The sequence below is a fragment of the Anarhichas minor genome, unplaced genomic scaffold, assembly GCF_050575085.1.
Source record: "Anarhichas minor isolate MPS153535 unplaced genomic scaffold, ASM5057508v1 ptg000087l, whole genome shotgun sequence".
NCBI classification, from domain to species: domain Eukaryota; kingdom Metazoa; phylum Chordata; class Actinopteri; order Perciformes; family Anarhichadidae; genus Anarhichas; species Anarhichas minor.
The window spans coordinates 3,727,476-3,740,839 of NW_027466533.1; the positions used below are offsets into that span (position 1 = coordinate 3,727,476).

At 42.0% G+C, this 13,364-nt stretch overlaps 1 protein-coding gene across 4 annotated transcripts in view; it reads right to left on the reverse strand.

Annotated features, from left to right (window-relative positions):
* The window catches only part of dpp10 (dipeptidyl peptidase like 10), a 193,181-nt gene that overhangs the window by 26,314 nt on the left and 153,503 nt on the right, over positions 1–13,364 (reverse strand). For all 4 annotated transcript variants that reach the window (XM_076081850.1, XM_076081851.1, XM_076081848.1 and 1 more), the window contains one exon: positions 1,067–1,119. In XM_076081850.1, the coding sequence (XP_075937965.1) occupies positions 1,067–1,119 (53 nt within the window). The remainder of the gene's footprint in view (positions 1–1,066; positions 1,120–13,364) is intronic.

Consider the following 13,364-nt stretch of genomic DNA (forward strand, 5'->3'; position numbering starts at 1 on the left):
AGGGACAAATTGGGGAAAAAAAGAGTTCAAATCTTTTTTTGGGCCAGTTTTCCCTGTGATTTTGCACACGCTGTGTCAGTTTCTCTTTGTCCAAAAAAACAACGAGGCGCAAATTCAAATCTGCAACGAGTTGGCAACAGACCCAGAGTCTGATACCAGCAGCCAGATGACTAAGATAAAATGAACACGATAGAGTGATGCCCGGGAATGGCACAATATCTGATGAATCTATCACAAAGCTTTGTAAAATAACACTCGTGTTTGTAAAGGCAAACTAATCTCCGATTAGTAGTGGGAATCCTGCCCGTCACTGTGATTGACGGGACCGACAGGATGTCTGAATGCCAGCTTGTCTGGGATCAGCAGGACGCTACGGACTGTGGGCTCATCTACTGGTAGTCATAACTGTGCATGCATTTATTTAACATTGCTGAAGTTCACAAGCCGTGTGATCCAAAGCCCTGCAGTCACATACACTATAGTCACATTATGTGAAAAAAAAGGTTTACAGCTGAGGGTCCTTCCCAATAGAAGAGGTTTTCAAACTGTGAAAACATGGCAAATAAATGTCCATACATCCACTTCAGAAATCATAGTAAGTAAAACACTTGACTGAGAATCATCATGCTTTCTTCAGTAGCTCAGTAATCAAGCAATCCAGTAAAGTTGTCCATACATCCATTATCATTACAAACAGAAACTGCAAATAGCTAACTCAGCATGAGTTACAGAATGGTGGCAATTTACTAAATTATATGGTGGGGAGGTCACAGTCGTCTCAATTTTGTCTGAGGATGGACCTACGGTGTCAGACTTTAAAACCCTGCGATAGAGCATAGATATGTGACAATACTGTGCCCTTCAGAAACACATTTATCCCACAACTGTATGTTTTTAAAATCGAGCCAATGCGTGGACCACGTGAAAAGAAAACACCGTTTTCTCATGCACATGTGAACAGCATATACTTCCATTGCACTTAGCCTTTACTGATTGTATCTGTGTTTGCAACCCTGGTCATCTCGCTGATGACAGTGTTTTTATTTTACCTCACAGCAACACTTACCGTGTGTGAATATTGTAGATACTGTAGGAGGCCATGTAGGAGTGGCGGTAAACCTGCAGCAAAACGAAGACACAGAGAGAGATTTAAAGACGACTGTCTGAAAACATTAACGAGAGAAGCAGCGGTGTCACTGATAATGACATCATGACAAAAAAAAGAAATGAGAAGGAAGAAGGCATCAGACAAAAACAGACTGCTGGCTTTTCTCAGCGATAGAATCTGTAGACAATGCAATTTGCATGGGTGACAGCTGTGGGACGAGACATTTTAATTCCATCTGAGAAACCCATCATCGGCTAGTGCCTCTGTGCTGAAAACCCGGGAGAGACGGGGGAGAGAGAGAGATGGAGATGGAGAGAGAGCGAGAGAGAGAGGGGCATTCAGATTGACAGCGTGGTGCATGTAAAGCTGCCCCCCCCCCCCCCCCCGAGAAGCTGTGGCTGACATGATAATAGACCTCTGACCAGGGCTGGTGATCGGACACAGAAACAGGCCATATTTTTGTATTTCATCACGAGGATGACACTCATGTGTTCAGCCCTGACACAAAGCAGGGGAATATATTACACGAGAAGATTTTGTACCGCTAATGTAAAAACTCCGAGATACACTTGACGGACAATGGGCGTAAGCTGTTGCACAATTATATGTCTATCATCAAAGTAGCTGAAGATGTACCTTGGGTACAACGTGTACATTCAATGACAGTACTCTCTTTTACATCTGACTTGTTTTTTTGTCAATCCGACCAATAAAGCTTCCAGAAACCCACAGTACAAGAAAAAGGTGTCTCAAATATGTGTTGCTGCTGCCCTTTTCAATCAACTAGGGCACACATTACATCTGTGGAATAGTCATAGACATAAACAATGATAGGGCCACAGATTGATGAATGACCTTCTTAAAACAGCGATGACAGGCAAACATGAGGCGAGCTGAGGCAGAAGTTGGTCTGACTCAGTTGATCTGCATTTGGCAAATGCTTGTTCTCCATACAGTGAGTATACCAACTGGGTATGAATGCAGGCAGGCACATTTATTCCAGAGCAGGACGTTTGCCCTGGGGATTTCTTGCATTTTAGTGTGAAAGTTTTGGTTGAAACTATCCATGACAATCGTTGACAGCTGATAACTTTGGAGCCATTGAAGGAAAGAGGTCGCACATCCTCCGAGCACGTTCTCAGACTCAACTGCCCCAGTGAGAAATGTGTAGCCTACCAAACAGGAACAGAGATCAGTCTGGGGGAAACAGCTATCAGCACCTTTTCAGTTTACTGAGACTGTTAAGCCAAGAAGTATTGCGCACCCCAATGGCACAAATGAGAGCTTTAAGTGCTCCCCGGTACACCTTGAGGGGGGTCAGCCACAGGCTACAAGAGTTCTGCATCATCTTGGAAGGTGTGGAGTTCATTTAGGACCAATCCCTCAGGCTTTTCCAGCCGAACAGAAGCTACGCCTTTTTATTTCTTTCTTTGTGTATTATGCCTGCTGGCAGCTCACTGCTGCCTCCCCAGAACACACCTGCAAGAACATGACTCGACTTCCTCAATAACTTGTAAGACTTGGTTACTGACAGCCGTCTTACAGACAGAGCTTATCACATGCCTTGTGGTGTTTATTTTCCACAATGCCAGATAAATGTGCAGGTTCAAACCCAAAGGCAAGAATTCCAGCATATTATATTTTAATATACATCACTGAGAGTTATGGATACCTGTAATTAAACGCACCATGGTGGAGATAACAACAGCAAAGGAAGGACCATTGTTGTGGTTAAACTTGTCAGTTCACAAGGCTTTGTAGTGTTAATGATGATAATGATGTTTGAGTAGCTGCATTTACATTTTTTATATCGGGCAACTGCTGAAGTTACTATCATAGTTCATATATGAGTGCGTTTGACTGGTGTCTTTGTCACTTAAGCCATCTTATGCTCATCTGAAGCCTGCAGCAGGCTAATTGTTCATCACATAAGCTAATAAAGAAACAGATGGCCCTCACTGTGTGGGATGAACCTGAACTCATATCGTTGAGAGGCAGACACATCATTAGTGGCTCCTCATATTTATGATTTCATTCAAGGCAATCACTTTAGTCAAATGAATTAGCCCTTTATTTGACAAGCTGTACAGGTCATCTTTGCAAAGAGCTTATTACGACCCATATTTACGCTTGTTGTTAGGCCTTAACCAATCGTGGCCATAGTAATTATGACGGGAGAAAAGGAAGAAGCCAGGTCACGTGTTATTTTGAGCAATACAAACACAGGATTGTCACCCAGGAAACCACTGTTCATGTCCTTTTTTCCTAAACCTTACAAAGTACTTTGCAATTTTAAATTTCCCCTTTGGGGAATCATTGGCAAACGTTGTATGCTATCGTTCCGATATGAGGACATGTTGGGTCAGAGGACTGAAACTGGCACCATTCACAGTAAACAGTAACGGGTCGGTGCACTGCTCCCGCCCTTCAATTTGCCATTTGTTTGGCAACGTCAGCATGTAGAAATGATTTAAATCTGCTATGAACAGTATTTTTTTATTGACAACAATAGAGCAAATGCCTTTGTGTGATGCGAAAGGTTTTGTTCGTAGTGATGAACTTCCGCTTGCTACCGGTAAGCAGCTCCAAGCTGCTAACAGATGAAGTTAGCGACTAGCTAACATACACATCGTATAGCATTTAGAAGCTAATGAAACTGATATTTTTGTCAGGAGTTATAAAAGTAAGTACAGTGTGCTGCACTCCCATTACATGTGAAATATTACGTAACATTTATGCTGCGGTGTAAATGTGATCTACCCCCTACAGAGAACAGAGTATATTATTATGTTTTACTCCAAATGACTAGATTAAGAAACCAAAGAGATGTTAATGAGGCTTATGGCAGTTATAAAGACATTAAACAAAGACTACAATGAGGCTGTGGATTCCAGCCTAAGCACCCATGAACGGCCCATAACAATAAGCTGGAACATCAATATTACAGACTCTTGCATAGTGAAAGTAAATTATTGTTTGGAGAGAAGAGGATTCACTGAGCACCAAGTGACTCATATTGACTTTATGCAGAGTGTAACATCTCAGCACATACTGAACGTACTGCAGTAGACACAGGGGTTGAGTGTGCTTGTTATTACAAATATCTCTCTGTGTTGTGGGGAACTGTGCCTGGGAGTAAAAAGGGATTCCCCGAGGTGCTCACACACATTTCTCAAACCTTGACATGTTGAAACTTCCTAATTTTCCGCCATGAAATTGGAAAAAACCCTCCACGGGCCACAAATGAGCCCTCAAATGAACTTTTGGGCAATACACCATTATATGAGGTGCAGGGCTCACTTGGGCACTGTGACCTTTTGTCACCGGCCTTGAGGATAAAACAAAAAAGGTTGTGACATTTTCAACACTCAAATACAACAGTGGCTGTGAGGATGGATATAATGTCCCGAAACCAAAAGGCATGGGCGCCGATATCGTTTATTTAAATTGATATTACAAAGTTGATCTTTGCAAGCACATATTGACCACCATAATATGACAACGAGGCTCAGTCTCTGACTTAGTATCTCGTTAAAGTCCCAGTGAGATGAAATGTAGAGCATCTACTGTGACATATTCCTCAGTGAAACGGAACATTTGAGTGGAGTGAAATCAAATCCTTTGCATTTGATTGGTCCACTAAAAAGTGGGTGGGCTTATGAATGTAACATGATAGGCGTGAAGCGCACACATCCACCTTTGTCGCTAAAAGTTGCAGATTGATTGATATTATCGGTTGAGATTGGTTAGCACCAGCTTATATAAGCACATGTCAGAAGAAGACCTTTTTTTATATATATATATTTGAATAGGTGCATTTTTTAAAATTTCGTCTCAATTTTAAGGGTCTTTTCCCAAAGGTTAACAATGTTCCTGGGATTTAAAATCCATATTCTGTGATGAACCAGTACCATACTTGCTATTATACATTCAACAATTGTTGATTTTAACAAAGAAAAAAATGGATTAATGTGTTAGTTAGCATTCATACCGATCCCATGAGGTTCATCATACATAACTGCAACTTCTTCTTCATCTATCTTCATATTTGCCTCTTTCTCTCCTTTGGGATTGTGTTTAAAAAGACGAGTTCAGAAGAACCCCAATCTCTAGTTTCACTTCAGCTCACTGCAGACGAGAGCTTGTCAGTACGTAGTCTCCCAAGAGATGTCATTGTATGACATGAAACTACAACATCTGAGTAACACAAAGAAAAAAATAGCACGGACACTTAAAGGGTGTCTTGGGAGGAAGCGTAACTGAGCCCCCCCTCCCCTGCTTGGCATCAGCCCACTTATGAGGAAAGAGAAAATCAATAGCCTAGTGGAAGTAGCTCCCTGGATGGGAGAGTGGGAGACATGTCGGGCCAAATGGCTACCAGAGAATAACGAAGCTGTGGACTATATGTGCAGCTGACACTGGGTAGCCCACTGAAACCATCAGGTTGCCATGGCAATGTTGCCTCCAGGTAAATTTACAGGTATGAAGCTTTGGGCTTTGAACTTTTGCATCTTTATATTTGTGACACTGCACTAGCTTCCCACTGTAACCGGCCCCTTTAGAGACTTTGCAGAAAACACACCATTAGCCTGCTGCTGACATAACTTGAGGAACTATTTCATCTTCACTCCGTCGTCCAGAGTTGCACTCCAAGATCAACATGTCACACTTCAATATGCTGAACCTGCTTCACTCTCTGCTCTGATTTGGTCAAGACTTAAACAAAGGGACAAACAAAAACAAACATGGTCTATGGAGTCTAATTAAACAAGATATTTGAGACACTTATATATATATAAAATACACTTGTGTTTTCACAAAAGATTTGACCAATTGGTTACAGCGATCTGAATGGAAAACTATAGATTATTACTACTTTTAAGTTGTGCTCTGGTCTACGGTTCTGATGGTTATGGTAAAACTGTACTCAATAGAATAACTGCTGAGATCTCAGAATGCAGCGACATCAATACAATTAGGTCCAAAAGTACAAGAAACACAAGCATTCAGACCATCAGACACATCGTTTACACACCTTGTAAGTTCAGTTAAGAAGAGGCAACAAAGACGAGCTATACAATGATTAATCAAACTGTGTGCTGTAAACATCCCTCAGAGTCCCTACAGACCAACTTCCTGGTTTAACCTTTACCTAATGCACTTAATGTAGTATTTATGTGCAGTGAGGGGCTATTACTGAATTTACCGGTGGACTCACTTTCAGTCTCTACCACCTCCTCTTACCTAAATGACAGAGTAGGTGTCCACCACTTAAAATAACTCAACGTCTGGCCTTTTGGTCAATCCACCAAAGGCCTCCTCTCAGACTTTGTTGCTCTATATACTACGTCACCTGAAATCCTCCTTCTTTGCTTCCTACATAACCAGGTTGCCCAGTAGATGTTGCCGCCTAAACGCGTGTATAGCCAAATAGCGAGAGACCATTCAGAGGGTGTGCCCGTTTGAAGCGGTCCAATCGCTTGGCCCCCATAAGTGCTTGTTGCCGGATGTTGTACCTGTGTTGTAAATTATTGATTTAACTTAATTTGCAAGCTTGGAAATCAATTAGAGGCAGTAGTGGCTTTGGAGAATGTCTATAAGACACAACAGTATAATGCAACACCACAGCCTAAATGGATCACTTGACCATACTGTCAATGGCAACATCTTCACCAGTCCAGAAGTGTAAGATCCGTATACCAAAGGTACTAAGGAAGTGGTCCAGTGGCATGGACAAAGCACTTGGGTTTATGTCCTGTATCCAACCCGACTTTTTGTTTGGACACAGACAACGGTCTCTTGGACTATGATTAGAGACGTATTTGTGATTCTTCAAAAACAGACGTAATCTGGGAGAAAATAGGTTTCCTATTAAACTTAATTGACAATGCAGCTATTGACAATGGGATGGAGAACAGCACATCTTTCATTGACTCCAAGGAAGTGAAGAAGAGTTCAGTTGTGATGTTAGTGTATCCAGCATCCAGCAGCAAAAGTGAAGTGCAGTCAATGAGCCGCTGCCTGTAAAGGCCAGCTACTGAAGACATGCTGTAGACCACAGAGCCCTTATGCCCCACCCCCACTTCTGCACAGAGCGCTATCACTTGTTGATTCAAAGTTTCTTGATATTGAAAGTGTCACATGTCCACATTGCACCAACTTCGACAATGCATGTCCTTGCGTCCCCAGCAATACACCCACCAAGTGCGAAGTAGATTGAATAAGCGGTTCTCAAGATATGCGAGGACACACACAGAGGACGACAGAGATTCCTTGCTTTGTAGTCAATGTTTCATAAAATTCTGCATGCATTTATAGTCAGAGTACATTATACATGTCCTTCAGCATCCAGGGGCTTTTAGAAACGGTACACAGCTGTTGTGCTTTAACAACAAAATCACAAAGGCGTAGTGTTTGGTTTGTGTTGCGATGATTGGAGAAATGTTGATGTATAATAGTCGGTGTCACCAATCACTGCAGCGGCCACCATTCAACAGACTAATTTCACATGTACTTACAGGCAAACAGAAGACAAGCAGAGACGCAGGTGCTGTTCTTCCACCATAAAATGATACATCAGTGGGACATTTGTTCCTTTCTCTAATACAGCAGGCAGGCTCAGCCGAGACAGCTTCTGCCTCCTCTTTTCCCTTTGTTTTCTGCCATTCATCTCCCCACTCGCATTCACCATTTAGCCCATTTGTTGTTTCATCAGCAATTTAGGCTGGATGTGGGGTACTGGAATATGAACTCATCTCTTACGAATGCAGAATGAATGATTTCAAAGACGACTCCATTGGCATTATTCCAAAGACTCCCGAGACAAAGTTGCAGGGAAATGGCTTTTTAACTTGCGTACTGACAACCAGAAAAAAAATGCAGAAACCTTATAATATGCTTGTAACTTGTAAAATATGCAAAACACACAATCCAGTTACGCCCTTGACATGAAAACAATGGCAGCTGTCACTCTGAATCAGCAAGAAGTCAGTCAGCGTCAAACCCACACACATCTGTGCCTTCATAGCTTGAAGCTAATAAGCTACCCCCCCCATTTTAGCTTCAGTGGAAAAAGGAATAGAACGTATGCATATTAAGAGAGAGAGAGAGAGAGAGAGAGAGAACATGTAACAAATGTCTCCCACCAGATTCCAATGCAGTTACATATGACTGAAACGACTGGTCCACATAATAAGATGACAGATAACGACTGAAAAAGTCATGAGGCTGCCGGGATTTGCGCTGACAAGAAAACAATTACAAGATGGCAAGGCAAAAAAAAAAAGCGCAGGCCTGTTGTCAGAGATTATGAGCTTGTATCAAGCTTAATCACTTCCCAGATGCAGATGTGGTCAGATAACGGTATGTAATCTGACAGATAGGTGATGCAAAAAAGAGCTTTCTCCTTCCAACTTGTAACAAGAGACTCCTTCACTTACGTCTGAGCAGATCAATATAACCAGGTAGTGAACAGTCGCTTCTAAAAGACTGTGGTATAAAGAGCAACGTACCGGTTCAAAGCCTTCACGGGATCAGAGTGTGTGATTAGCAGGAGACTCGTTTACCTATTTGAGAGCAGAGCCAGGTCCCTCTGTTATTCCTTTCATCATTCATTACAGGTTGCCATTAACTGCGAGCACAGACTCTGTGGTAGAATTCATAGATCAAAGCCTAGAGTTACAATGAACCCAAATGAAAGCCCTGTTTCAGCTCTGAAAAAAAGGCAAATCACTAAAAAGCATTCTTGGCAAAAAAAATGCACATAGTATGCTTTTGCAACTGTGAAAACACGGTGTGGGAACAGGCTTTGCAGAAGGACTCACATTAATATGTTGAACGTTTAGCTGACCTCATGCACATTACGAGCACAATACACGATAGCAAAGATGATGTGCAGATTTCTAATCAAACTACATGAGTGTGGTGTAAAGCAGAGGCTCTTTAAATGTTGTGTGTTGTGATACTCAAGGGCTGGTGCATATGGACCTCTGTTATAGATGATTTAATACATTTTATTTGCATACTTGCACAGCAATTAGAGGCAGTAACGGCTTTAAAGAATAGCTATAGAACATTACAGTATAAAGCGACACCACTCTACGATACTGTCAATGGTAACATCTTCACCAGTCCAGAAAGTGTGAGATCCATATGACAGAGGTCTTAGGGAAGCGGACAAGTTGCATGGACAAAGCACAGAGACCTGGGTCCAGGTCCTGCATCTAACCATGTCTCCTACAAAATGACGTTCCCACACAACTAAAGCATATTCTCAGATACGTTTCAAGGAAAACGTCTTTTCTCATTGATCAAGGTGGCAGTTTTGAAAGAGATGAAATATATAGGCGATGAACATTCGTATTTACTGCTGAATTATGTTTTTATATGAACAGAACTAATTAAATTACAGCATCGAGGCTGTGAGTGCGCTGTCTTTGCATCTGCCAGTTTTCACCAAATGGTTGACAGCCAGGCGGCTTTTGTCAGTCTCTTGTTTGGCTCCGGACGGATTAAATGTTCAGCACATTTTGCCTTCATTTGTATCTCTAAGGCTTAATCCTTTGTCATAAATGAGATACACACTGTCAGCAGCGTCCACACAAGCTGTACTGAAGCTCCATCAATTAGACAGACAGCATGAACATCTCGCTACTCACCGGTGTCATCAGGATGTTTCCCAGAATGTTATGGCTGTGTAAAGGCTTAGACTGGCGGTATTTTGTATTTGTCTTCTTTTAAATTCATTCTATAAATAGAGCAAAACATACAATTAATTAATAATACTAAGTTTACATCGACACTAATACGTTTCCATTTAAAACCAGGGTTTTAAAACGAAAACGATGTTTGTCCACCCCGGCGGTTCAGCATTGTTTCAAAAATTACTTCCGTCAATAATAACACAGCTCAAAGCAGATTTCACGTGACTCTTCACGTACACTGGGCATGTGGGTGCCGGTGTAAACAGGAAGTAGATTGGTTGCTTAGTTACAGAAAATTCGACAGAATATTATAGTACTCGTTAATAATAAAATGTTGTGCTTGATACTTAGGATCTTCCTCTGAATACTCAGACAAGTTTAGTGAGAAAAGTTAGTGGGTTTTATTTTTCAAACTTAGTTACAACGCTGTACGTCTTACTCTATCTCTCGCACGCACACATCACATCTACTTTAAAATGAACACTTACAAAAAAGATTATGGGTCAATACATTTGGTCAACACACGTGTCTTACTCGTTGCTGTCTGTCAGAGTTCGCTCTGCCGGGTGGCTGAAGTCCTCGTCTTACTGGAGAGCGTTAATGCCTTTGCCCTCCTCAAAATCGCAAACCAGGATGTCAGACGTCCGGGCTGTCAGGTCTGATAACACCACTGGACACGCCGCACGCTAATCGCTCCCATGACAGCTTGCTTCCTCTGCATGTCGGTAGTAGCATTATAAAATGCAGAATTTAACTGCACAACAGCTGCTAGCATAGACAACAAGGCCAGCAACGCCTGTAATCCGTTATCAATGTTGAAATGAATCACTGGTAGACCTGGCTGTTTGTTTCCTCCGGAAAAGGGTCATGTGATAGGGGCGTGACAAATCAGGGAGGGACACGTCGTTACTGCTAAGACCCAATCAAGCAGCGAACGCTGGTGTCTTGGTCATCATTTTCAAACTTCTCCATTTCCGCTTGTCCACACTAAGAGGTAACCCCGGAGTTTTCAAACATGCGTTTGAAAACTCCTTCGTTTTTGGTGCTCCAAAACTCCCGTCTAGTGTGGACGTTCAGTGTAGATGTAGCAACAGATACGCGTTTTAAAATGGAAATGTAGTAGTGTAGATGTATCCTAAGAAAGTAGGAATGTCTTTGTATCCGAAAGCCTGGTAAACCTATGATTGGCCCCCCTGGTGCCCCCACCAATACCATTCCAGGTCCATTACTTTGACAGACTTTGACACGCACCCGTTGGGTCAGCGGGGCCTCGGGGCTGTCCATGGAAGCATCATGGAACTGGATACCGGACTCAAAGAGAGCTGCCGTTCACTTCAATAAAAATAGCTCACTAAGCACATAAGCCAGTGTCTTCCTGTCTGGCCCCGTTCCTGCTCTGCCCATAAACTTTACAACAGGACATCACACAAAAATAAAACCTTCATGGATCTTAATTCGTAGAACAGAGAGCAATAACTGACCTTGTTTGCAGGTCGATGTGTCCCATCAGCAGTTTTTATCTCTTCTAATGGCTGGGCCAGGCTGGGTGCCGGCACCATATTCACCTCCATTAATACATCCATGGGGCTGTCCCATTATGAGCAAGTGTTTGACCGATTGACTTTTTGAGTCCCTTCTAGATATTTCTTTCTAAGAACACAACCTTGCAGTCTTTGCTCCAGTGGAAAACCCACAATGCATTGTAGCATGCTAGTGATAGTAGGTCTATCAACAAGCCTGCAAAGCTCTGGAGAAATGGCAATGGGGATTTGGATCTGGTTTACTGTCGGGTTTTGCAGTCCGCATGAGTTCAGTTTCTATGGTAATATGGCAATATTCCATTACTCACTGTAAATATACATTTTTTGTCAGAAAAGCGCTGGCAGCTTCATCTATGGCGATGACACCAGCGCCTTTCTGAAAAAGTTCAGGGATTTTCAGGCAGAAGTGCTCAGAGTGGCCGCATAACAAAGTCAAAGACCTTTAAAAGAAAGACTCTGGGAGGGTCACATACTCCCTCACCTCTTTGGGAACAATAGAAAAAAGATGCTGCCGCTCATAAAATAAATGGACATTCCGCCTATTAGTGGGGATATGAAAATGCATCTGCTGGTATCCTGATCATTAATGTTTGAGTAAACGAAGCCTCCGTTGTACACATTACATTTGCTTATGGACCGGGCCTATCCCAGATACACCATCCTGCTGCTGTTAGTAGAGCTCCGAATGTGTATTAATCTGTGTCTGAAAATAGTCCCCAATAAATGCATTCAATTTACTCCCATTTGAGTAAAGTTTTCTACAAACTGCTGGCCAAACTTCTAAAAATAAGACTATGTATTTGTTTTTAAAGATCCACGTCTTCACTAGACACTGACAGGGTTGGGCCTGAATGCCATGTTGGGTATTGTCAAAACGTTGTTGTTGGTATTTTTATATGATGTCTTAACAATACTGAGGATATAAAATAACACCTGCTTTATTCTCTCTCTTACATCTGATGTGCTTTCCTTTGAAATGTCATTAGGCATGCTATGAACAGAAGAACAACTGACAAACATTGTTTTCCTGCGTCTATATTTATGTATTATGGTAGACAAAAACAGATGTAACATCAAGATGCAGCCACAGAAGAGGCGATGATCTGCTTTCTGTCTCCGTCTCCTGCTAACTAATGCCTGTGGTTCCCGCTACCCGAGGCCTGAGACTCATCATGGCTCCGGAAGATTCTAACTTCACCTCTCCATCAGCCGAGCTTGTCTCTCCATCTTGTACAGCATTGTCTACACTGTATTGCAATGCCATACATAGAGTGAGAATTTGGCTTTGAATCAGAGCAATTAAGCTATACCTTTAAAAAGGTAAAGAACAAGGCAATGCTATTATTTCTGCTGATAACAGATCATTTTGTGGCAACGCATCCAGAACATTATGCACTGTTCTTTCCTCATAATAAAACATACTGCGATGTCTGATCCAGAACAAACAATTAAATGTAAGAACCGCGGACAAAAACAAGAATCAAACTCACACGCTGTGACATCTCTACCGAGGCGCTAAAATGTTAATGAATGTTTTATTTCATTCAGTGCACCGTAGATGAAGCTATTAGAAAAGTCATTTATTTTTCCGAGAAGAACTGCTGTTATTATCATCACACAGGTGTCGAAGTCAGGGTTGTTGGTTTGTTTCACACCCGCTTGCTGCCAGGTGGGAAACAAAGATAGTCACAGATACAGGAAGAACAGTGGAGGTTGTTTTACGTCTTTGGGATCAACTCAGGTGTCAGGGCTTTGACACGGCTATCAATTGGCATGCAAATTATGATAGCACAAGGCCAAAATAAATCATAATACAATAATGGAAACATACGAGGTGAATTAAAGCCCAATGATGGGTGTTTGTCTGTTTAAACTGCCATTTTTCTTTACAACCCCTACTTTCATGAGTTTTAATCTCAACAATTCCTCACATTCTATTCAGTTTGAAATCTGCAGCGTGCCGTCCAAGTCAATTTGTGGCGCTTTTGTTCATTTTCGTCGAACAAACTGCTT